The sequence below is a fragment of the Cimex lectularius genome, unplaced genomic scaffold (genome assembly GCF_000648675.2).
Source record: "Cimex lectularius strain Harlan isolate CLEC.00 unplaced genomic scaffold, Clec_2.1 scaffold16, whole genome shotgun sequence".
NCBI lineage: Eukaryota > Metazoa > Arthropoda > Insecta > Hemiptera > Cimicidae > Cimex > Cimex lectularius.
The window spans coordinates 588706-616424 of record NW_019392679.1 but is presented as its reverse complement, the minus strand read 5'-3'; the positions used below and the strand labels follow the sequence as shown (position 1 = coordinate 616424).

Here is a 27719-nt window from a genome sequence, read left to right as displayed (position 1 = left end):
TATTGGGGTTTTAAAGAAATTAATTAATCGATATTAAACATATTCACAAAATTTATTCGAAAGACTATGAATGAGTTCCTGAATATGTTAACTAACTACCACAGAACTAGTAGAATATCAAGTCATTTACTTTTGTATATTACTATCTCAATAGCCCAAAAACATATTTAATACCATACAACGGTTGTGTTAATACCTTATTTGTATCTAATAGGGCTCGTTAACACTGTTGAAAAATACCATGACCACTATTTATGGAAAAAAATTGTTGCAAGATTATCCAGGGTTAATAATTTTAGATTTACATTTACTTCCCCATATTAATATCCCGTTTGTTATGAAGGATTGTGTATTTATAAAGAGAGCCCTTTTTATTCGTTAACCGGTCAATTATTTGACGATGTGCAATTAGAGAGATGATTTGTAAAAAAAGGAAATCTTAACGACATTAGAGGGGAAAACGGGTATTTTCTTTTTTTTACAAGCCTAGTTCAGCCAATCCGCAGTTTTTTAAGAAAAGAAGGATTTAGCACGGATCTCGTTTTTTCTTCGAAGTTCGACCATCCAAAACGTCCGGTACGGAACGGCGAAAGGATTTCAGCATCAATTATGCGGGGAAGCAGAACTAAGTCGAACGGAATAAACTCTCTCAAAAACGCTTCAATGTCCTACCAAAACTAGTAATGTTTTCCGAAACTTTCCTATAACCGGAGTCCGTGTTCCGTCAAGTGTACGACCCCTGGATTCAGATTCTCCGTTAACATCAGAATATTTCCGACCCGTGAAGGTTTACGGAACCTTGTGGACTGTGCACAGAGGCAGAAAAACACTGATTCACTGGTTAAACAACTTAGAAGGAACGCATCCACAGTAGCATGCCTCCACATGACTGGTCGAATTTAAACACGAGTTTATAAGAAAAGAAAAACATTTACAGTTTAATTAAAGGTACAGTACTTTCTCAAAAGATCCCGTAATCAGTGATTAACCCTAAGCCATGTACAGAGTTGGTAATCTGCCATGGATTAATGAAGTCACCGCCCATGACTTGTTCTAAATAGCATTAACCTGTGGCGTATTGCCCCGTCATAGCAAAATCAGTCGATTAATTCCGTTCCGTAAATTCAACCCGTTGCCTATCGACATTGCGTCCCAAACAAATATTCTCTTTAATTCATACAGGCGAGGTTCATCCGTTAAAAAAATCTCTATCTTTAAACAATTTTGTCCAAAAAGTTGAAAGAGGTTGGGCCCGAACCAGGGCATGAAAGTCAAATGAGAGTACAAGAAACCGTGTTTTTGCTATCTAACATATCCTTAAATGTGCCAAGCTCACGTTACTACTATTATTACTAAACTGTGTTTGGAGGTGAGGCCAGAGGTAAAGTGGGAGACGTTATCTTGCTTATCCTACTGACTCCCTTGACCCTAGCGCCGTCCCAAGTGCCAAGTGACCCTTCCTTCTCTTCACGCCTTCGGTTAAATAGGTCGACGACGCAATAAATTTTTGAACTTGTCTTGCTTCTGAAGAGTTTATCCCAACACTTCGATTTTAATAGTCCTCAAAAATTTTATAAAATTAAAATCGGTACGGAGCGAGAATGTTTCAACGCAACTTTTATTTTTATAAATCCCAACTATCAATTTATGCTTTTCTTCTATATAAACGAGTCGTCTAACCGAGAAGCAATAAACTGCGGATCCGTTAGCCTTGACAAACGAGATTGGTAAGCGCAGATTGCTGATAGGACTTCGATACGTACCGTGCAAGGCTGCGAGGCCTTCGCCCATATGGGTTACTTGCCCAATCCCTCACGTTCAACTACACCTTCTTCTTTCCGTCCCATAACCTTTTATACAAAGCAGGCAACGATCGGTACAGATAAAGAACAAACTGCAATTTAAACATCGTTGTCATCGCTTTAATTAATTGCCAGTCCATGTTAACACGGCAACAAACACTTAGGTACATTTCTACAACAAAGCAGGTGAGTAAATTGTGACTTACTCAAAAAAAAGACAAGTAATTAAGGTTTTTAGTTGAGATAAAAAAAGTCAGTGTCACGAGCGGGATTCGAACCAACGACCTTCGGCTAGATACGCCGCTACTCTGCCACTTGAGCTATCGTGACTTCGATCCACTCGGACACTAACTTCCCATCTCAACCCCACCTTTTCCCTCCTTTTTACCATTTTTCAATTGGTTAAGCGGACCACGAAAACCAGTGAATTTAAAAATGACAAGTGTCCATTTATCCTATTATCTATTTATTGTAGCCTAAATCTAATGTAATAATTCCATCCTCGTTAGAAAAGGATATATTACATCCATTTGGATTTCGCTGTCTTTCAGGAAAGCATGGAAGAGTCTGACAAACAAAGGTCTTTGCCCACTAGAACGTATCATACTAGGACTGTGCCTGGCACGAAAAAAAAAACGGTCCGGTCACTACTATGCCCTCTGCAACGGATGAACCGCGTTCTATACCCGTTTGTAACGCGTATGTAAAAACGTTTTAGTAGCCGTCCTGCTTCAGTCGCTAGCGTGCATTTCTTTTTTAAAAACGCGTCGTTTGTGAACTTTTGTGGAGTGAATTTGTTAAATAAAGTATGGCTATTAGAAAATTATCTATACGAGAATTGGCCATGATTGCCATTATTTTGGACGAGGAAGAGGAAAAAACACTAGATGTTGTAAATTGTATAAAAACTCGTAATTACGAACATATTCTATTAGTTGTTCATCCTCCCTTTTCATTAAGTCACAAACACTCACAATACACTAGAACACAAACACAGATCTCTTCGTCAAATGCAAAGAACTTCTGTGGAACGGGACAGCAACACAGTAGGCCGGATGCGCACAACGGACCGACACCTGCAAAATATTCTCGGCAGCCGATTTTTGACTGAACGTGCACGGTACGGTACGGTGTTGGCCGGTGACGTAACGGTGTAGTGGGCATTTTCTAATACTAAATGATGTAAAGAATATTTATTTGCATGTGTCGGTACGGTTACGGTCCTAGTATGATACGTTCTAGTAGGCAAAGACCTTTATGACATAGTTCACATACAACTAGGAAGGAAAATCAGGCGCCATGAGGTGCCCTGGTATGGCCTATCATGAATCTCGAATACAACTTCTCTCCTCCATTCTCGAGTTGCAGACTGCAGTTTGGGTTTTACAGTCTTAATTTATTTTCCCTTGTACTTACCCATTCAATTTGCAACTTTTTCTATAGTGTTTTTTCAAAGTGGCAGAGAAATCGTCGCAAGGCATTTGATTTATTTTCTTATTCTCTTTGTATGGACTTAGATACGCGCACGTTTTATTTATATACATGACGATGCAAGGCCCCTCACAGCTAGGATCGGTTGTGACTACTTGGAACGGGCTTCAATTCAATGTCAACCCTATCGAACTCCTTTGGGACGAGTTTTTAAAGACGGTAAAAAGTCGCCCAGTGGTTGTTGGAAGAGTATGAAAATATTCCACAGCACTACATCCAAAACCTCATAAAAATCGATGCCACGTCGAATGCAAGCGGTGATTAACGCAAGAAAAGAAAATACTCCGTCGTACTGAATTGAATATTTTCTTCATTGTTTCCATAGCAACACTTTTGATAAAATTACTTAACTCAGTTTAATTATTTAGCTATATATTATATTTTTCTTTAAAAATATCCAGTAACTAAAAAGTAATTATATAAGAATTATAACGATTGCAATTATTTACTAAAAAAAACTAGGGTGGCCACTTTTTTTGCCTTCCAGTGTATTTACTGCAGTGGGAAGGAACAACATAGATATGGTTTCAGTTTTTAATAAATCTTCTTGATTGAACCGTCAATACAAACATCTTTTTTTCTTTTAATAATTATTTTATATAGTATATAGAAAAACGTAGATGTTGGAATTTCCTGAATTTCAATCCAGTTGAATGCAAGAGTTCAAAGGGACAAAGTTCCTCCACGTTTTCAATTTGTTAAGTGCTTAAAATAGCACAATGTTTAACTATAATTAAGAAGAATTGTTCAAATTAAATTCATCATCTTGTGCTTCGTGCAAGTTCAACTTCTCTCGGTTGTTGATTTGCCGTCCATCATTGCTTAACGTAGGGTTTGTATTTGTGTTGCATTTGTCTTCTATAATACGCTGATTTCCTCATTTCTCACAGTTATTTTTATGATTTCAACAAAATCGTCGGAAGGTATTTCCTTTATGTTCTGACCTTTGTAAGCATTTGTGGCTGCTTTGCTTGCTTGTTCATCGCTGACGATTTGTGCTTTCATCGGCATACTGATGCGTGGGAACGTATCGAAGCGTTATCGTCGTTTGATAAAGATTCAACGCGTCGTGCGCCTTGTATAATGACTATTGTGAACCTATCTCGAGTTGTTATACAATCCTCGGCTACAAGACTTTTCTTCTGTCTCTGGCAAGTAAACAAAGACAGTGTTTACGGGTAAATATATATTTACGCCCGTAAAAGCCGACGGGTGAATCATTTTTAACAAGCTTTTCTATCTTGGGTTTTATTGACCATGCGAAAATATAACTTGGAAAAAACGTGTAAATTTATTATAGCGTAAAAGGAAAATTAATAATTAATTTATTATAAGGAGAGCCGATCGCTTTGTTACGTTTAAAGAGGTCGGTAAAAAAGAACAAATACATGATCCAGTTTTTCTTAAAAATCAAATATCAAGGAAAACTCATTGGCTTTTTAAAAATTTTACTACCATATAGCAGCTGTCATAGTTGTTGTCAGTAATAGTTTAAATAGTAAAAGACAACTTTTTCACACAATACAGTATTTTTAAATAGTTAGTGTTAAATATTTAAAATTCTTTACAATAAATCTAAGGTATATTATTGATTACAGGACAGATATTATAATTACAGGATAGATAATAAGTCTGCCAGGTGAGGTATATGAGTCAACCACTAAGCAAAGGTCAATTAATTAATTGCTTAAAAACTTTACGCCGTAAGGTCAGAACACACCGCCCAGTGCTGAAAAGGATTGCGCCACTGCCTACATGGCTCCTTATCTCCCGAATTCACAAAATGGGCAGGAGGCGAATTTGGGAAAAAAAACGGGACAATGAACAAAAAGGTAATGCGTTTTTCATTATAGCCGGAGGTCCGTCTTACCTCGTTGACCATAAGACATTCGAAAAACAAGAAGGTCGTGAAGCGTGTAAGGGCCAACACGCGATGGTTTGCATAATGTTTTCGATTCATCTAGCACACAGAGGGAGCATTACACAACCATTTTATGCAAGAAACATAATGGCCTTTTACCGGCTCCCTTTATGACTGTGAAACTCATGAATGAACGGATTGAACTAAAAAAACCGTGGAAAATGATGAACGACAGGTTTTTAGGTGTAGTACCATTGCGATATCCAGCCCCTTTGAAAAGTCCTAACGAATTGTATTACATACAATATATTATACCTACCTACACAGTCTGCATGTGTCTTCTAGACTATACTTTTTTTATATTACATCCCATAGTTTATATTTTTTTTTTTTTAATTTTGTACATTTAATAATAAAAAAATCAGTTCCTTTGTCAAGTTTTCAAGGAATATATCATAATACAATATTATATGTTTATATTTGTTAACCATGTGAATTATTAAAAACAGTTTCAGTCCTGATGAAGGGAACAAATTATCCTATATTATCCTCAAAAGCTTTACTTGGGGAATGGATGTTTTCTTTCCTTTCAAATTGGCCTTACCCCTCGTTTTCTAATAAGAAATTAAAATCTTAAAGGCTGATTTTAATTGCATCGAGCTTATTGTTTAAAAGTTAAATAAAGCCTCACAACGACTGACAACAATCAAGCCAAGTGGGCATCGGTGGCCGCAACGGTTTAGGCGTTGACATTGCGCTCATCACTGTAAGGTAAAGGTCCCGGGTTCGAATCCAGCGGCCCTGCATTCGAACCCGACATACTTACAAATGGGCTTTTTTCAAAAACACCGGCACCCCGAGGGTTGATATAACCTCTGCTGTTGCACTCTCGTTAAAATTTTTAAAAAAATCAATCCAACCCTGATGAGGGTTGCGTTTTAGTTAATATATATTTTGTCCATTAATCATTTATTTTGTTCCCATAAAAAATTATAAAAATTTGGTACTTTTTAAATAATTATTTTTTCATAATTCTCATCACTGATTCTGGACTACTAAAACTAAAATATTTAATGTTTGCACATTTTTCTCCTTACTACTTTCTAGCTTTGGTAGATATTCACTGTTTTACACCACAAATTTTAGTTAAAAACTAACAATATAAATATTTTTCAATTCTTTGTCTGTTTATGGGCAAGCTGATATTGAGTTGCTACGTGAAATTTTGGGGTTTACAGAAATGAAAAGATTAAAAAATATTGTTGCAAAAGATGTTCTGACAGAAGATTTCATATTTTATAAATCTACGACCAACCACTGAAAATTAAGACAAGATACAATTATGAAAGTAGGTGATGAAAGTGACAGGCAAAACCTGCAAGAATATCACCAGGTTCAATTCTCCCTATATTTCGCAATTAAAAAATTACTACTATTTACACATTTTTTTTTATAAGAGCTACAGCTTTCATTTAGAAATACACCACCAGCAGGGAAATGCAATTAATTACATCGAGTAAATAGAAAATCGAACATACGTGTCTGCAGCAATACGACGACCTCGCAGCATGTGTAAGTAAACATAACATCAACGTATGATACATTATGTTGCGAACTTGACAATTTTTGAAATTTGCGAAGAATCAAATTTCTTTCCGAATTGACGGGGGGGGGGCCTTCTCTTTATTTTGACCAGATAGAATTTATCGGTCCGCTTACCATCTGTTTTCCTCTTTCGGCCGAGTTCCCACGGATGGTGTCCATTACTATCTAAGGTTCGGAAGTATCGCGTTAAATCTTAGAGATTAAATAGAAAGTCCAAACCCTTTGTTGAAGGGCATTTTCCGCGGTCCTTACGTTTTTAAAAAATAATTACTACTGTTAATTTAAAAAGTTTTTTAAAAATTAATTCTTTAAAGTCGAAATTTTGAACGTTTTTTTCAGCAATGGAAAAATGATTATTTATTTTTATGAATTGTATTTTATGAATCCTTTAAAATAGGAAATTCTCGTAGTTTTTTAACAATCGATTATACAGTTTGTTTTCCGTTGATTAAATCCTTAAGATTTTCACTTATTTGTATAGAACCGAATACCAGAACTATTTCATGACGAAAAGTTTTTCCATTTTTGAATTTTTACACTTGACGATGGTTTGGTTTAAGCAGCAAAACATGGAGCAACAAAACTGTAACACGTGGAATTATAATTTCGAATTTTAGATCGATTACCATTCGATAAATAATCCTTTCATTTTGCCCCAACTATACAGAAAACATTTTACAATGATCCGAAACAAATTCCAAAAGCACATAAATTTACCGTGATTTTTCTTCACTCCTGTTTTGCATTCTCTCCGTTTATCAAGAGAAAAAAGACCACGGCTAAATAAACGTTTATAATAATTTTCTAGTATATTACTTAAATATTAAGCTTAATACAGAAATGTACTTACAGGTTGGAAGAACGGGTCACTTACCTGAAAAGGAAATTACTATTAAATCATTTACGTATTTAGTAGTCATAATTGACCGTATTAATTATTTTAATCTAAGGTCTTGGTTGAGATGTTCTAATTAAATAGCTCAAGTGGTTCGAGCAGCGGTATATGAGCCGAAGGTCGCGGGTTCGAATCCCGCTCGTGACACTTGCTTTTTCATCACAACCATTAAAATTATAATTAATTAAAAACTATTAAATAATGTTCACAGTAATTAATATAAAATACTACAGAGCTACTGCAAAATAACGTTGGCCAAAAACTATTTGGATGAGGAAGATATGAATGCCAAAATTAAATTTTCTTACAATATTTCCTTCCTCTTTTCCATATTTGCATAGTTTTGTTTATACTACTATTCTTGTCTTTTAATCCTTTTTAAGACTATGTTTCGACACTTTATCCTAATATAATTTGTAACTGCAAATTTTTTTAGCAACTTCAACAAAAATTCTTTTTTCAGTTTTGTTTTGTTTCATATAAAATGATGAATGCAATGTTTATGGTGAAAGTGTCAAAACGTAGCCTTGAAAATTGTATGAATGTACAATTCTAATTTTTTTTTAAGTAAAACGTTATTAACAATAAAAATAGTAGTTAATTCAACTTAAAGAAATTTTTTTTTTTGCACGTTTCTTCCAAGGATATAAAGATACATAAATGATTTGGGATTCATTTAAAAAAAAATTAATTCTGAAAATATAAATCTTAATATTTCAGTTTCGAAATTTTAATTCACTCGAGAAACAGTGGAGAAGGCTAGATTTTACCGGTTGGAAACGAGTGAACAGACTTCAGGGATTTTAACAGCAGAGAACAGATGTGAGTGTAATTACCTAAAGGGCTTTAACCCCAGAACCCCAGTTCCTTACAAGTAACCAGCTTAAAAAAGCTTCTAAAGAAGCCATGCACATGTAGACCTTGTCCGTCTCTAGTCAAACAGAACCAAATTGTAATGCCTATCGTTAATACCGTAAAATTACCTGTAACTTTGTAAATAACGTCAATTGTTTAAAAAGTGTCTCAGTCTTTATTCACCGCAAACAACACTGACAAGACCTCTTCGGTAAGAACATTGTTGTCAAATTTACAATTTATGCTGATATTTGAATACGTTTATCGAATTAGAAGACTATACGATTAGAAAAGAGAGGAGAGAAGAGGTTTATTTTGACAGGAGTAAGCAAATAAAAATGCAACTCTTATCACTATTAACTTCAACACCATTATCTCCTCGATGAGAGGTGGCATATGTACTGCGTACTGCCGTATTTGACTTGTCTAATGGGCATTATTTTCGATCTCATCAAGTACTTTAACACTGAACGTTTAGTTTTTTTTTAATTTAGTATTTTCAAGATGTTTTAATTGAATTATTTTTAATTTGTCATGCCAAGATAAAAATATATTCCATCCAGAAGATGTTGGGCAAATAGTGAATTTAATTATATATCACGGTTCGACAATAAGTTAAACCTCGTATTTCGAATCGAATGATATTCCGTTCTTCTTGTACATCTTCAGGACTATTCGTGAAGAACATGCGTCATTCGTAATGCGTCAATAAGTCAAGAACCGATGTAAATATTAAAACGCTCACAGTGGCATGGGTGAAACACGATCGCGACCATTGGCTATGATGGATCCGTTGTCGCATTTATTTATAAACCACTTAAGCCCAAGAATTCGTAATACAATCTACATGTTGATTTCTGGCAAATTTGAAGATTGAAAAGTGAAAAAAATCGAAAATTCACGTCTAAGTTTACCCATCTATCTAACACATTTAGGAAAAAAAAACTTGGAATTTCAGGCTTCCACCGGTGACGGAATTTGAGCAGTTCTTTGAACAGGCATTTAGCTTAACGGTACAGGACGAAGGAATTGTAAAAATATCCTTCGCCCGGCCCACATGGACCTAATTTTTAAACGCTGTATACAAAAAGTCTTTTCATACCGTGAAAACGTCGTACTTTAATAACTGTGCTTCCGGAACGGTTAAATATGTCACAAAAGGGGCATTTTACAAATCTGAAGAAAATCAAGTTATATAACTGACAAAACTTCTTGTTGGAAATCAAAGCGGAATAACATGTTGACTTTCCACTATTTTGCATATCGAATTCGTAACTTATGTAGTTAGCAATCTTTTTTATTATTGTTGGTTACATAGAAAGGAGTAAAAAAATTTACATGAAATTTCTGTCTTTTAAACAAGTTAATGAAATATTTATTATCTATATACATACTTTTATGTTCATATTACATACTTTTATGTAGTAAACAATCATTTTAGCATTGTTCGTAACATGAGATATTTTTTAGAACGTCATAAAGTGCAAGTTAATTTATAAATAATGACCTTCGAAAAACAGTTAATGAAATATTTATTATGCATGTACATACATTACGTACTTTTATGCAGTTTGCACAATCCTATTATTATAGTTGGTAAAATGGAATTTTTGGTCATAAAGATGAATTTGCATTTCATAAAATGTCTAATTGTCTCTTAAAGAAGTTAATGAAGTATGTGTTATCTATAAACATAAATTACATGTTGCATACTTTCATAAGCTGTACGATTGCTGAGCCAATTCATAGTATAAACCAACTAAACTAACATTATATTATTTAAAGTGTCAAAATTGTCTGAACAAGTGAATCCCAGAGAAAGTATTTTTTTTTTAAATCAATGGTTATCATTGTTATAACCATTTTTTATTTAATGAGTAACACTACTATTTCTATAAATATGTATTATCTTTCGTTGGCTATTATATAGTGAACTTAATTCCTAATTATAGCTGTCGCATGGAAGAGTCGATGATATTTATGTTGATTGATTTTTATGATTTTTGATGATTTTTATGTTAGGTACGATTTTAGTTCTAATAATGTAAAACAATTTACATTCACAATTTTTACGTTACAAAAAGTTGTTAGTTTCGAAGTTAAGTTTCTAGGAGAAAGAACTTCGTAATCGATTACTATTTAAACTAAGACTTGGGCAATGTACAGAGCCGTACGAAGGGTGAAACAGCACCAAGATTGATTTCCAATAAGTGGTTCATGATTTAACAACAGTTGCGCGGCGAAACATTTTATAAACTAAAAGAACTGTTACGTTATAATCAAACTGGAGAAATTCAGAAAACACAAATTATGAAAAACTTAAATTTCGTATGCCTGCGAGTAGACGAGAAATGGTTGAACGATTCCGTCATGTGAACGAACACACAGGTTGTTGTTAGCGCCCGAAAATAGAAACTATCCAAATTTTCTCAACAAATACAAACTACGAGAGAAGAAATAAATTCAAATAGTGCAAATTTGTTTTTTCCCGTTCAACCGACTCTTTTGGCCAAATTAAAACTCGTCAGAAGAGGTCAATGCTCTTTTCCTTAGAGAATATGAACAGTCCGGCACTTCCTTCTGGCCTCAATTAGATCCTCATTAATGCAACTCCACAGCGGATCATTTATTTGCAAGCCATGTGAAATTTAAACAAGAGATTCGTCAAGTTTATATCAAACCTTCTTACTATACGTTTAAGAAATATAGTTCTATCTACAGCTCGCATATAACTATTTTCTATTATTTCCCCTTAAAAACATGACTTCAATGTCACATATCCTAAGAATATACCATACATGTACCACCATTTTAAAACGGCTATACAAACTTTGAGTGCGCTGAAAGTCAGCTGAAAATTCTGCTTTAAATTCTAAAAACTAAAAAGAATATTATTTCTTCTTTTATCGTACCAAAACGACAAACAATTCAGAATACAATAGACGGTACAATATGTATTGGTTTAGAAATTTTAAGCTGTTCATTTAAATATCGTAATTTCTTTTAAATCTACTTAAAACTTTGTACAAACTTCTACTCCTCTTCTTTTTTTGGTTGAATGTCTTTTCTGCGATGACAGATTTGAACAAATAAATTGGGAACTGCTTCAACGCATTTATTTATCGATGCCCATGCATTTCGGGGCCTATCTGACTCCTTTGTTCAGGAATCGTTGGAGTAATGGACAAATGTCTTTATTATTTACTTTTTTGTTTACATAATGTTGTTTTAAACTGTTTACGAAGGTAAAGACATGCATTACCATTGGTTTTGAAACCATTGTGGGTCGTTAGAAAAAAAAAACTTTTTTAAACTTAAAACAGGGGACATCAGTAAGTTAGATGGGATCCAAAAGGCCGTCATTTAACAAACTTTAACGTGAAAAATATGCTAAAATACAAAAATGTAAACTATTCATATTCAACAAAGTTCATTTTTAAAAAATTAAATCGTTTCTTGAATTATTTTGTACATTTTTTTTGTCCTGAGTTTTCGTCTTAGAGGTTTTACACTTTTTCCAACTTTCCAAAGGCCACCCAAAAATATTTATTTTTAAACAAACAAAAGAAAATCGATACTGTGACAAACTATCTTTACGCTGTGTGTAGCGAACCAGTCCACGAGCAGGGTGGCTTTCCCTCGTTGGGCTAAAAAAATTAAGTGATCCCGACAACGATTTGGCTTCTAACAACAGGTGAAAGTGAATGTCTTTTTTACTATGTTCTGTCGAATTGTTTGGAATGGAAAACTAAAATCTATAACGAATAGTGGAAAAGTCTTTATTTTTCGATAAAATGTTAGGTTGAGTTTATAATTTAAAAAATGAACTTCGAATTCCCATTCCAATTGAGAGATTTTTATAAACTAGTTTAGTTTCACGCAGTGAATCTTAATAAAATAAATTATCATATAACTAAACTTTAAGAAAGTTTTGTTGCGATAACTTTCAGTTTATTGAAAGTTAGTTATAGTCAAGTTTATTACATTACATTTTCCCATTTTTTTAGTATAATCTGGTCGTTTCTGGTCACAATCCCCGTTGTTTTGGTCTGACAGGAGTGTTTCGGTTTGTCGCCATCTTTAGTGATGATGGGGTTTGACCAACCATCAGTGGACATATACACGGAGAAAGCATAGAGGACAAACTCACCACTAAATGTCGAAACGTGTCTGTCAGAGCGAAATAGGCAGACCGAAATGATAGGAAACGACAAGTGCATCACCGCGCAGACCCATAAAGAAATCCTACAATATTTACAATTACTATTGCCAATTTGTAACTTTTTCTTTAAAAATTTGAATTCACGACGAAATGTTTAATAGAGCAAATTTACGTTAGAAGAATTATCACTGAACACAACTGACCCTAAATTAAAACTTTCTACTTGAAGTAACACGATGCAATAAGATGGATTAAAAATTGAACACTGTAACTCTGATCACGAAACCGGGAAGTAAACACCAAAATAACGTTGCGGGAAGCAAAGATGTGCGTTCCTAGATGGGAAATTAGAGCATGAGATCCTCATTGTCTATTATACCAGTGATCAATTCACATCGTTCCCACAGCCGACTATCTGTCCAATAGTCATAAACAACTGAGGTTGAACGAATATCTGACGGAGTATAACTTTGTAACAGAGCGATGAAAGTGCTAAGGAACAGTTTAGCGCCTTTTAAAAAAAAAGTGGTGAGTCGAGTCGGGAGGACAAGGTTTCAAACCGTTGCCCTCGTCGATCTTCCACCGTACTTTCTACGCAAATCTTCATCCCAACTCTCCATTTCTCTCCTGTTTGATATTCCGACCCTGTGAAGGCGTGTACGTGATCTTACCAGCCCTCGTCTTTGCTACTTCCGCCAACATGGCACGCCTATCAATTAATGTAAACTGTGCAAAAAAGATCAACCAATAATATAGAATACAAATAACAGGAGCAGATTTAGTTCGGATAATATCGTTTCGTCAATTAAACATTTGTTATTTTTCGATACAAATTCGAAAACCTGGGGACTTGATTACATTAAGCATATGTTAGTACACCATAGTACATAATAGTACACCAGTAAAATTACAAAACCTATCCGTCAGATTAAACTGTACCTTGGTCGTTTCCGAACATTTTGGTAAGCCTGGTCTGTTTTGTTTTGTCATACGCATTAATTTCGGTTTTACGCCATCTTCGGTGGGTGTCCGGTGAGTTATTGTGTTCACAAACCCACTACTGAAGTTGGCAAAATTCCAAAACGCATCTAACATACAAAACAAAACAACGAACAAACTATATTGCATTTGGTAGCTATTTCGCACAGTAGGTAATTTGGTACCAAATTAAAAAATTCAAAACCAGACAAAAACTTAAAAAAATATACCAATTGAACGTCTTGTAATTTTATTACGATATTTTAATAAAACTTATTGCTATAACGGGCGGAATAGTGGACAACCCCAATTTATTCCTTCTACCATTAAAAGTATACTTCTAATTATTTCAAATTACGGCGGCTAACGATTTTTTATGTTTATGTTAAAATAATAATACAATAGTAAAAACAGTTTATTCGAATACTTAGAAATATCAGCTAGGTTGTAAACGTCAGAAATATATCTTTATGAATAATTTTATTGCTATCTTTTTCTGTTTATTATCTTTCGTATTTTCCTTTATGATTAATCTTCATTGTTATTTTCAGACCAATGCCAGAAAGTGTAGTTTTTTTAACTATTTGGCTTTATACGTTCTAAAATTAGCCTGAAAACAACAAAATAAATAATTTTATTGTCAAAATAATAGACGATAGTTCCGCATAAAAATGTAAAAAGAAACGACTCATAACTACGATTTTATGTTAGATTTACAAAATAAAATAAAAAATTTAATCTCAAGTTAGTTTTTGGAAAAAAGTATTAACGACTCTGAAACGCTCATGCTTATGAATATAGCCGATTATAGTCAACAGAGCGTTTTGCAAGGTATGACTAGATATGCTGACTACTGATTTAAACAAACCCCTTATTTTAAAATAAGAAAAACTCAAACGATCCAACGAAATATGCTGATCCTCCCCGTAGAAATAATAAATTTAAACAATGGATGGTAATCGATGCAGCCACATTGACCGCGAACTTTCAAACCACCAAGTGAACGGAGGGCAGAGCTATGCATTGACATTTCACATTAATTTTACTTTAGATTGCACTATTTAGTACGTTTAAGCCAGCAAATATAATCTCCTATTACAAATCCAGCTTCTCGTACCCCTCGACTAAATATATCGTAACCTTCCTTGCGTTTAGTCAGTACCTGGCGTTTTCCTATATATATATACTATTCCTATATATTAAAAAATTATTTCGACTTGGTTTATAGACATTTTTAAAATTTTATTTTGTAATTAAAACGTTCTTAGAACCATAAACTAGACGATTCATCAATACGTTCATGTGATTTCATTTGTCTACACATATGTTGAAAAAACGTTTGAAATATATGAATTATGTCCATATTTCATTTGTTGACAAATAATTAGGTGTTAAATTAAAATACAAAATAATGACATTTTTAAACGCCAAAAATTATTCGTACATTTATAGGCTGATTGGAAAAACAAAGTTTATAAATACACTGCTCAAAAGTAGTGCACAGAAATTTTGATTTTTTTTTTTTAAATTTGACAATGTTTTGGACATATTTGTTGTTTTACTATATTCAAAATGATTTAATAGTTATAATTAGAGGGAAAACCGCTTAATCCTAAATCTTCACAATGTGAATCATCAACAAGGGATTTAATCCTTTAAAAAAGCCTTTAGTCACTATTGTGCTGATGGCACAAAATAAAACTATTAAGAAAATGCCCATAATCAGCGAGGAAGTTGCCCATGCCATTGCACCTCTTGAGGATGGAAGAAATCAGCATTACGCTGCGAGTTTTAGATTTGCCTAAAACGACTGTTGGGCTTTCAGCGGTACCAGGAGACTGCAAGGTGTACTCCGAGACCAGGATCGGAACGACCAAGAGCCAGGTGTAACGGCAGATTTATCAAAATTCACACTCTGAAGTATAGTTTTTCCACTGCTTCTGAAGCATCTCAAAGACTTTGAACTGGGCGGGATGTGTCCAGTAGCTCCGAAACAGTAATAAATCGACTTGTAGAAATGAGTCTACAGCCCAGATGTCCAGCAACGGATCCAGTGCTTCCCAGATACCATGCTTAGAGTTTGCAAAGGGCACCGACATAGACAGAAACTGTAATAAAGGAATGCTATGTTTTCGGACGAGTCCCAGTATTCTCTCCATTCACCACAAGGACATCGAGAAACTCAAGCAGCTGTAGAGCTCTACGGCCAATACAACATTGCCAGAAGAAGGTCGTTCGGAGGTGGTTCAGTTATGATGTGGTGTGGAGTGGAATATCTTTAGAAGCAAAAACGGAGTTACACGTTTTTAATAGGCCGTCACATAAAGCAGAAATCCTTGAGGAATATGTGGTACCATTTGCATCTGCTATCGGCGAACAATTTTTGTTTATGCAAGACCAACTCCGCCACCAGTGTTATGCAGTACCCTCTACACGTTAATATTTACACTGAAGGCCAGCCCGTATCCCTGATTTGAACCCCATTGAGTACTTTTGGTACGAGCACGGACGTTGGGTAGAACGAAGAAATAACCCTCCTACAACCTTAGCTGAGCTGAGTGTTACGTTAGTTGAGATTTGGGATGAAATTCTTCAAGAAGTGGTTTAAGGCTTAATTATGAGCATGCTTAGAAGATTAGAGTCTGTAATAAGAGCTAGAGGAGGTACTTTTTTTCACACTAACCAAATGTTTAAAAAATACCTAAATTATAAAAAATATTGGTGTTCATATTACTGAAAAGGCAAAAACATGAAAAAATTTCAAATTGCGCCCCTTTTTGTGCAGCAGTGTACATCAGATTTTTTCTATTGACATCAATGGAATTATATTTCATGTATTACTTCATTTAAATACACAGAGTTGTTAGAAGAAATAATGGAGCTAGTGTGAGCTTATCAATTCACTGTTTGACAAATATTCGCGTCTGCGAAGTTACATATCAATAATTAATTTTATCCTGCCTGATAACTGGAAAAAACACTGCACATACGATGTAAATTATCTCGGAAAATTACCAATTGGCTTTAAAAACTGAAACTTCGGGAACTATTGAGATTTTAAACGCGTTTATTTTATTGGAAATAATTCCAACATACAAATAACCATCAAGGATGGTTATCTACAAAGCATAATACAAAATAAAAAAAGATTGAACAATACAGAAAAAACATAATGCAGCCAAGGTCCGATACCTATAATTTTGAGCCAACGTCCCAGAGAACAACAGCCTTCCGTTGTGCTCGGCAACAATGAAATTTTTTATGGCTGGAGAAACCTCCGGAGCTGTGAACGTCGGAAAGAAAGTGAAACACCTCTTCAAATTGACAAAGGTCCGTTTAGGACAGAGTGAAAACATCATGAATAATGGAGATGCAAGAAAGCGCGTCGTAAGGTCAGTGGGTAGCCCTTAAAAGGACATATCCTCCATTTTAAAACAGGAAACGGGAATATTGACAGATCATCATACAAATATTGACAGACTTCACTCAAAACCCGACCGACCATAATTATAAATATCTCGTTCTGAAAGGATTCAAAACAACTCGCTAAAACAAGTTCAAAGACTATCTGCGAAATGTCGAATTGAAATACAACGGGGTTAAAAGTTTAAGGGGTCTCGTTACTTATATTTTAAGTTTATATTTATATTCTTCTCTTCTTTTATTCTCGGTTGTTGTTAAAGATCTTTTTTATATATGGGTTACTGCAGGTATAAAACAGCCATATTATTCTTTTACTTGATTGAGAAATCGATTTGGAACACCTGGCTGCCCTCTTCAGTCTCATTTTCTTTGTGGACCCAAACATTTGTTAAAATTTCGAGTATGGGATGAACCATATCCCTCCTTCGGGAAGTCCTCCATCCGATCTAAATATCAGATGGTTCGAATCACTTTTTCAACTGTCCTCTCCATCGACACACAGTGTTTTTAACTTGTGGTTTTTGCGGTGATACGGAGGATGAATACCCAAAACCACACGAAACTCACGATTTTCCCGTTTCTGAGGATGATTGGGATCACTGTCCTAATTTCAACCTCGTTCCGTCTGTGTAAATATTATGAATTGCTTTCGGCATTTTTCTTAAATAATATAAATATAGTCACCGTTGATATTCAATGAAGGATATATATTATTGATTTAGAATTAATCAACTGTTGAATACAATCCGCGATTAGAATAAAACTAGTTTCCTGGAATACACTATCAACAGCTAAACCGCAAGGCCTTAAAATAATAAAATGATTTATACATACTTCTTTGATATAATAGTACTTAGATAAAGTTATCTTAATAAAATTTAAACAAATTTTACCAGCCAGATGCTGTTGTTTTTCTTTTCTTTTATTTATAAATGTATCGGGAGTACAACAAACTATGACAGCCTGCTAGTGACAACATGCGTGCATACTGCGCTTTTATTTTTCTAGTACCAACCATTCACTCTAATAAATACAAATTTTTATTTTGGAAATGTTTACATCATGGTTAAAACAAAGCCGTTCATATGTATACAAACAGAAAACGAAACAGAAGGGGGAGTCAGACGCCTCCGAAATCGATTTCTAAATAAAATTATGATAATCCGGTTGTATTCTTGTTGTTGACCACATAAAATTTACAGATATGAACAAAAACCGGGAAGAGAGAAATCCCTTCCTTATCCGTGATTGTTAACATAAAATAATAATATTAAATTAATAATATCAATTATATCCAGATAAGCTCTATTATCCCTTATTATAACTAATAGTTGGCTAATTTTTATCCACACGACTGATAATTTGATACATTTTTTTCTTTATGCCCCTTTTACTAGACTCCATATCCCCGAGATAGTTGACTACATTTTCTTCTAGCATCTCTGTGACCCATGGCTTCATTTTCCCCTTAGTTGATAAATTTTGGTCCAAACGCATCTGATAATTGACTGATTTTTCCTTATACCTCTTATAATAGTTACCATTGTATCCTGACACATCTGATGATGACTCAATTTTCTTCTAACTTATTCTATCTATTAATTGATTCATTTGTAACCAAACAAATCAAATAATTGATTCTATTTTCTCTCTGTAGCCTAGACTCGATATATCCCAACACCTCTGATACTCCATTTTCTCCTAGCACATCCGACTGTTCACTCTATTTTTTCCTAACACTTCAGATAGGTGAACTCAATTTTCTTCAAAAAACCTAACATCTTTTTTTTTCTTTTTTTTATTAATTTTGAATTCGTCAGTGAATTATTTTTATTTATGATATGTTTACAGGCAATCGCACAGTTTGATACATAATAATAGTTAACTCGTTTTTCTCCTAACTAAACTGTTAATTGATTTTTTTTTATGGCCCTTACAATAAATTCACTATCACTTTTGACCGTTGGCTGTATTTTCTTTAACTACTCACCCTTGATCTATGGCGTTCCATTTTTCTTTAACATATTTCATAGTTGACTCATTTTTATGCTAACATATCTCATGTTTTACTTTATCTTCTCCTTCTATCCTTTATAATAGACACCTTTATCTCCTAAAAACCTGATACTTGCTCTATTGTCTCCTACCACATTTGACAGTTCGCTCTATTTTTTCCTAACACATATGATAGTAGATTATCTTTTCTCATTACGCCCCTAATACTAAACTCCCTTATCTCCTAACTCCCCTTATAATTTATTCAATTTTCTTCAAACCCACCTAACTCACCCTTTGTTTTGTTTCTTCTTTTTGAAAATGCTTCAGTGAATTTTATTTATATGGGCACTCTCAACACGACACGCAAGGATGGCACAATTACACAGAAGACAAACAAACACTTTGATCCCTGAAGATGATCTCAATAAAAGATCGAAACGTTGGCACGATAAAGAAAATGTTTTTCTGAAACCTACATCACACCCGACCGCATCTCACGATATCTGAATAACTATTTATTTATTTACTATACATTTACTGGCGAACGCACAGCTTTACATTTGTACGCAGTCATACCATCATACGATAGCCTTAGGTAAAAGTTACATATTCAATTCTAGAAAAAAAAGTAGAATGTGTTACGCAGTTTTAAATGTCTGAGTTTATTCTATATTTTAAAATTTAAAATGTCACCATATTGATTCTCATCGTTTGGTAACTTGAATCGCTGGGCATGATGGCAAGACTTTTGTTTTCTCGATACAAAAACAGACGCACTAATTTCTAATGGACTGTTAACAATAACGGTTCGTTTAAAAATAGGCAGACGGCGACTTTAAAATCACGAGCAAAATGTAACAGGGTCACAGACTGGAGTGTGTTAAGGTGTCCAGCCTTGAGCAATTCTTAGATTTTGACATGCAATAGCAAATAACAAAACTAATCGAAATACAAAACCAATCATTTTAGCTCCAATCCATAAGTTTCACAGAGTTGTGAAAACTAAATCAAAATGTCATATTCAATATTAAAAGGAAAGCTAAATTACTCAGAATAAATTTGGTGACAGTTGAAAGCCGATATGAAATTAAAACTAATTGTGAAAATAAATTAACAAAAGGTTTACAACAGACCTGATTGGAACAATCGGCTCACCCGTGTTGTGTCAACATATTTTATCGTCACCATATCTTCAAAGAAGCGATTTCGAATTATTTTTACAGATCAAAATAAACTAAACCTGTTATAACAAGACTACCGAAGCACAATGGAATGTGTATTACCGTTGTTGAAAAAAAAAAAAAAATACAACAAAGCGTGGGAAAAAATTTAAAAGGGGTAAAGGGAAGCCCGGAGAGTCTGGAGGCGCTCACGCATGCAGCAACGTGTCGAATTAGATTCAGTGTATACATTAGATCTATGTATACACCGCTGGCTGACCAGAAAATAAGAGAAAACCTACTTGATTTCTGCTATTCCTGACTCTGGGTTTAGCATTGGATATCCATGTGTGGTGGTCGGAGACGGGAGACCAAATCCCGGCGCCGGTGGTGGGCGGGGGCGGGGGCAAAATGTACAGCATCACAGGGGGCGGAGGAACCACGGAGACGGGGATGATGAACCACGGAGACGGATCGTGGGCAGGAGGCCTGGCCTGCCAGCGGACTGAAGGGGCGACTCGCTGCGTTCCCATGATCGGCCCCTCTCCACAACCCGCGACCCCCACCCGACCACCGCCCTTCAGCCCTCGCCACAGGGTCCGTCCGTACTCGTACACGCCCTGATGCATGCTCCCCTCCCGCATACACCGAATGTAAATACCAACAATAGTCGTATTGACGAGTGGATCGGTTATCGACAATCTTTCTTTTCTTTTTCTTCTTTTTCATGAACGGAAGATGTTTTCGTCCCATTGAACTGGTGAAAAGAATAGTGACCCTATAAAAAATGGAATGCTAACAAACCCATTCTCTGGTACTCGTAGAAATTGCCTTTAAACAAAAAATTCTAAAGGGCATCGAAATGCACTCTAAAATTTAAAAGTCTCCAAGGTCGTTATACAATTTACAGAAAGAAAAACATATGGGCGAATTACAAATTAAAAGCGTTTCGTTGTTTGTTTATCAACGAAATTTATTTCGTTTGCTCAGCTATGCCAGGATTCCTACGAGAGGTATTCGAAGTAGAACGAATTCGTGAAGAGCCTGGGGTCGAAAAACGCCTTCTCCCACAGTATCTTCGCAATCGGTTTTTAAAGTAAGCATGAGTCGTATTGTAACTGTCTTGTGGAAATACACTCTGAAAATTCAGTTTCTTTGGAAATAAACGGAACAACGCACCATGGCAACATTGCTCATACACCCAACATAACTCAAACGTTTAGTAAATGCATATAACCACACAAAAAAATTCCTCTGATATTTTAGATGTTAGGGTTCTCCCTGCAACAAAATTGCTTCATTTGTCACGAGATGACGAGTAACTCACTTAGCTCCAATTGCTGTAGCACGGAATGGGCTTCTTCACCGGTACCTTGTTTTGACCACATAGTGATATTATCGGCAAAGTCGGCTGTTAAGTAAAAGTAAAAGCGTATTTGTCGGGAAATTGTTTAAAAAGAGAAGGAAGAGAAAATGCCCCAGTATACTGCCTTGAGGTAATCCCGATTTAATTCCACATAATTGTGAATAGACTTCTCCATAGCGCACTGAAAATCTTCGATTCATAAGGTAAAATTGTACTATACGGTACAGGGAGCCATCAAGGTGGAGGCTTTAGTTTTATTAATAAAACTTTTTCAGAGCCTATGAGCAGCCCTAAACAAACTTTATTTTCCTCGTACGTGTCTAATATATCGTTAGCAACCCTGTGGAGTTGATGAGGACAGTGTGGTGTATGGATTTGAATCCGAATTGGCTGTCATCATTCTGGCCCGCATTTTCTACAAGACGGAACAACCACTGAAGAACCACAGGCTAAAATAGTGAGATCAGAATGATCGAAAAGGACCGAACTGCAGGTCTATTTCACATTTTGACCCACTAGAAAGGACATACCGAGATAAATTCTAAATGATTACTCGTGCTTGCCAATTTCAGGTTAAAAGGTTCACAGCTTATCCTCCTCGAGGTTCGATCCTCGATTTAAGGTCTTGGGGTTCAGTTATTTTTTCAAAAACCGTACTTTAATCGTTTTCGATCATACTATCTCACAATTTTAGTCTGTGGTTCTTCAGTGGTAGTTCCGTCTTGTAGAAAATGCCGGGGAAGAATGATGGAAAACATTTTTTGTGTTTAAATTCATTGTCTAAATAATTGAGCTATTCGAGCTTAATCTGTCGGACAATGTTGTTTTTCTTGATATTCTAGTCTGTCAGACGCGTAGTCATCAGTGATATTTTGTCAACCATTAGCCAAAATAACATGCAAACTATCATTGTAAGACCTCTACTCATTCTGATCTGCACGCTTATCAACATTTCGCCATAAACAATGGTTCGGTCTGTCTGTTATTCTGTTAAATCAGATTCTGAAATGACAAAAACAACTCATAAAAACGTCACCATTATCTTTACGAACACTTAACTCAAAACCCTAAAAATTTAATCTGAGTATACAACATAAGATAAACTACGAACCAGTTATTATTATAAATTTATAATAAAACGTCGTATGAATTTACCAAATAATCAAGCAATAATCATCATATACTTCATTAGTTTTCTAAAAGAAATGAACTTCATTTTTAAATTTATGGATCAAACTCAAGTATTGGCCTACTATCAAAGGCACAAATGACCTGTAACCTAACGTAATTTCTGGAGAAATATTTTTGCTTTTCCATGATATAAGATCTAGTCTGGGAAAAGGCCTAATCGTAAATAATTTTAATCAAATGTAAGTGTCCTGTTTATTGTCAACCCTGCTAGTTACAACTGTCCTTCCGAAACTATCAAAGATGAAATTGACAAATCGGTCCAGTTAACAAAAACCTCTCTACACTCTTAACTTATTAAGCATGTTGATAAAATTTAAAAAATAAATTTTCTTGCAATAAAAAAAGAGCGTTGGGCTAGATCTCACAACCAATATTTTGCCAGACCAACAAAACAGTAAAGAACCAACACACAATAAAATAATAATAAACACACTGTAAAATTCATTAAGAATTGTCACTAAATGTAATTCTTTATGTTTACAAAAGTTATTAACCCTATTTACCTGTTGATGTTTACTAACAATACAATTATGTAAATTGTAGACATCTAGAAAACGCTAAAATTTATCTGTGTCCCTAATGCAAACAGCAACAAAAAAAACTACAATCGGGTTTTGAAATATGATAAAAGGACTTCGCAATATATTGATGCAATTATAAAAAACCTATGGTTCCTGTGTTGACACAATTAAGTAAAAATAAAAACAGAACTTCTTGTGGCAAAAACCAGATCCCTATATTTGCCGGTATTAACAAAATATAATGCTATTAAACCAGTTTAAATTAATTGAAAGTAAAAACTAATTTCAAGATGATGTTTCAAAAGGGGTCGACGGGGCTTGACAACCATATTTCAACTTAAGCATAAAGCATACCAGTGGACAGGTATAAAACCAGAACAATATTAAATTTTTCACGGAATAAACCTATCAAATAGACCCTGAATATTGAGTAAGTTTTACATTAAAACGGTAATAAGAAAAACAGAAAAGACAAAACAAAACAGAACTTGTCATCCGTTTCTTTGTTTACAACCGTATCGTACAGACGGATTTCCAACCTCCGCTGTATTCTTTATCCGATTGGTAAAGCATTCGAACCCGATGCTTTTTGAAACAGGCTATCGTTCAAGTAAATAATAACAAATCGGGGCAAAACGAGAGGAAACATTTTTGAAAAACTTAAAATCTGTGTACTTACAGAACTTTGAGGGGAATTGCCAATGCTCGGAGATCTCTGAACAGTCACAAGGGCCATTCCCCTTCAAACGGCTGATACACCTTCACTTCACATAAGAGACAGCACCATTTCGATTACCAGGGGGACGAGCATAAATTTAAAAATGTTCACATATTTAAAAACTGTACAAAACAACCTATTCGTCATTGGCCATGTTTGACTCCACTGCTTGCACAATTGGACAGTTTCGTCGTGGCGAGAGATAGGCGGATCTCGGAGACTGTTTTTTTTTTCATATCGGTTGCTGGTCAATTATACAAGTTAATGTTTCGATTGCAAATGATGTTCAAAACAACAAAAACTTCAAACAATCCATCGACGTATGCTGATCCTCTCTGTACAAATAATAAATTTGAACAATGGTTGGTAATCGATGCGGCCACATTGACCGCGAACTTTCAAGTCACCATGAGAATGGAGGGCGGATCTATGCACTGACATTTCATATTAATTTTACTTTAGATTGCAGTGTAGTAAATTTTCTCTTATTACAAATACAGTTTCCTCAGGTACAACTCGACTAAATACTATATCGTTACTAAACCTAGGAAACCAGACCACAATGAATCTTCCTACCATCCAATTGGCCTACTCCCTCTCTTCTTAAAAATATTCGAGAAGTTCCTCATAAAACGATTGATCCCTACATTTAATTTCCTCCCAAACCACCGATTTGGCTTTCGCTCTTAACACTCTATAACCCAGCAGTCTTTCACACTGTGGACCACATATCCTTTCAGTGTAAAGAATATTGTATGGGGTCCTTTCTAAATGGGTCGCAAGTGTCGAGGGTCTCCTATACAAACTGAACCACATCAACACTTTATACCTCCGCTTCTACCTCACAGGACAATTTTTCGAAATTTTTCACGTAGGATTGTGGGCCTACACTGACTACTCAGTGCCACAGGGCAGTATGCTTTGACCAATTAGGCTGTACCACTTGCATTCTTTGCCAATGACACATCCTGATTCTGATCTTACAATTGCTTCATGAGAGCTCCAAGCACACATCTAACAAATAGCAAATTTTGAAGGGTAATGATTAATGAAAACAAATGTACCCATGTTACATTTACCTTCAGAACCCCTCAAGCAATATTCCTCAAAAACATTCCTCTCCCTAAAACTGACTCCATACACTATCTTGGATCTTATATTGACTTGCATTTAATCTAAACTGACACAGAAAGAAAAACACAGGAACTAAAAAGTTGTTTCGGACTACTCTATATACTATTTCAACACAAATCTAACATGTCGCCAACCAAAAAACCAGCTGACACTCTACAAAACTACTGAAACCGATTTGGACATATGTACTGGAACTATGTAACACCACTAAACCTACCAATATCAAAAGAATTCGTTCTTGCCAACCCAAAGTCCTCAGAATCATCCTACTATGTTTCCAATACACCCTCCACAAAGACCACAAAATACCCTTTGTAAATAAATTAATCCCTTTCAAATTTTCCAGGTTCAACAAAAAACGTCCACTCACCCCAACCATTAGCCCAACATAATCCATCTAAAATCCTGTCAGACGACAAACCAGAGAGGGCCATGAGACATCCTTGTCAAGGAGTAGTCCTAGTATAAAGAGGGAGGAAGAACAAAGGTTATTAACTCTTGTCAAGACAATTTTGTGTCAATGTTATTTGGAAAATATAACAAAACACTACATAATGTACAGATGGTAATAAATATTATTATTATTATTTTTATTTATTTAATTTTTTTTTTTGGCCTTATGATCTATGCATATTAACCATGGTGACAAATTCTTGTATGTGTTCATTCATATTTGGGGGGGGGGGGGGTTTCGTGAAAAAAGGGCCAGAGGTGACGGTGGGAATCGAACCCACGACCGCGGCGTCTATGAGCCGAGAGTCTCTCACGCTAACCACTCAGCTACCGCGGTCCCCGAAATAAATATTATTGTTTAAAAAGAAAAAAAAATCCAGTACTATGTACCTGGGATTTTCTATGATCAAAAAATTATTCATGGATGTTTTTGGACAATTTTTTCAAATACCATCTCAAAACCGATACTCCTAAGTCATCCAAAGCACTTCCTCTTCTATTTCAATCAAGAAAGCTATAATTTTCAATATTTGTTGCCTTACTGGACCTTTCGAATCCACCTTCGTACCCTATGACCTACGTCATAATATGGATATTTTATATAAAAACAATAAATTCTTTGCTTTTTCTAATTAGTAGGTTTGCATCTAACATTTAGATCTACATAGATTGAAAATATACAAAATATAAGGATTTTAAGAGTGGCTAATTAATAATTTTTAATTTAATAAATCATTAACAAAGTTTTGCCTAAAACATTTGTTTTATTCAGAGAACAACAAAATAACAATTAACAGCTATGAAGTAACACAGAACACTAATTGCCAGTCAATAAACCTGGAGATTAAATTATTTGCAAATATATATCCAACAAAATATAAATAAGTTCAGAATAAATATTTATAGGTGAAACTTCAGTAAGGATTATTGGTATATTTTTATTAAAAATTATTAAATAGCTACTCTTAAAAGCCGTATATAACTTTTGTGTATTTTCTATTAGGGGTGCAAAACTAATTCAATTCTAATGTTTTAGGGTGTCAATTTTTATGTAATGCGTCTGTTGAACCTTTATTTTATAAATTAACAACAAATTTCTTACCTTGTGTATAGCTATTTACATGTTTTGACAATAATCATGGCCCAGTTTTCTTAATATTTGATTTGTTATTTATCAAACTTAAATTAAATTAATTTTTAAATATCATGTATTGGTTTACTTATTATTATACTATTTAGAAATTAGGAACAACGATAAGGAATTAAATGGACTTATTTCAATCACAAAAATACTAAGCATTGAAAGTTTTACAGAAATTATACAAATAAAAGTAAACTTTAAATGTAACTTACAATATCTATGCAATATATAACGAGCAATGTTACAATCTTTTTTCAGACAAACCAGCAAAAAAGTCAGGGCAAGGTTATGGTGATTATGCTAATTTCACTATCTTGCAGACCTCTGCAATATTTTTAAAAAAAATTAATTAATTACATTTTTGTGTGGTGATTAGTGACCGTTAATCGATAATTATTCAGAAATCGCATCTCACGATTTCTGAATAATTAATTACATTCATAGTTTCAAAAAAATATCAAAAAGTGTAAAAATGAAATTTTAGTTTTATGATTACTGATTTATATAATCTCAAATTTGCACATGCATCACATACACATATGGACAGAGTTGAGTCCAGCACTTCTTATAATCCATCAGTTCCAGCTTTTGTAATTTACAATAAATTACCAGTACATCTTGAGATTACCTGTCCTGGGCAATATAGGGTCAGACCTCGTTCTTATCTGTCCAGCCACCAAGGTTGGGCTCCAGGGGCTATCAACAGCTAGGTCATATCAATCAATTCCTAAATCCAAACACACTCACTCTTAAATACATTCTTTCCTATTTAGTCAATATCCCTCCATCAACCTTTACACATATTACTACTAACTAGTAACTTAATTAGGGTTAATGAGTACTCAATATTCCACCCACTACTGGCCCTCTCACACTACACATTCATGCCAATAAATACTTTCACTCTCCACACACTAAGGGACACAAAAATATCATCGAGCAACCCTTCTTTACCAGACATATGC

At 34.7% G+C, this 27719-nt stretch overlaps 1 protein-coding gene across 6 annotated transcripts in view; it reads right to left on the bottom strand.

Annotated features, from left to right (window-relative positions):
* The window catches only part of LOC106661365 (protein phosphatase Slingshot), a 93834-nt gene extending 69632 nt beyond the window's left edge, over window positions 1-24202 (bottom strand). For 2 of the 6 annotated variants that reach the window (XM_014384684.2, XM_014384687.2), the window contains exons 1-2: window positions 23988-24202; window positions 7610-7633 (exon numbers count right to left, since the gene is read on the bottom strand). In XM_014384684.2, the coding sequence (XP_014240170.1) occupies window positions 7610-7633; window positions 23988-24044 (81 nt within the window). In that variant the 5' untranslated portion in view covers window positions 24045-24202. Of the gene's footprint in view, window positions 1-7609; window positions 7634-20532; window positions 20875-23987 lie in introns of those variants that run through there. The other 4 variants (XM_024225560.1, XM_014384683.1, XM_014384686.2 and 1 more) reach the window with 3 other exon arrangements.
* Window positions 24203-27719: the final 3517 nt, after the last annotated feature.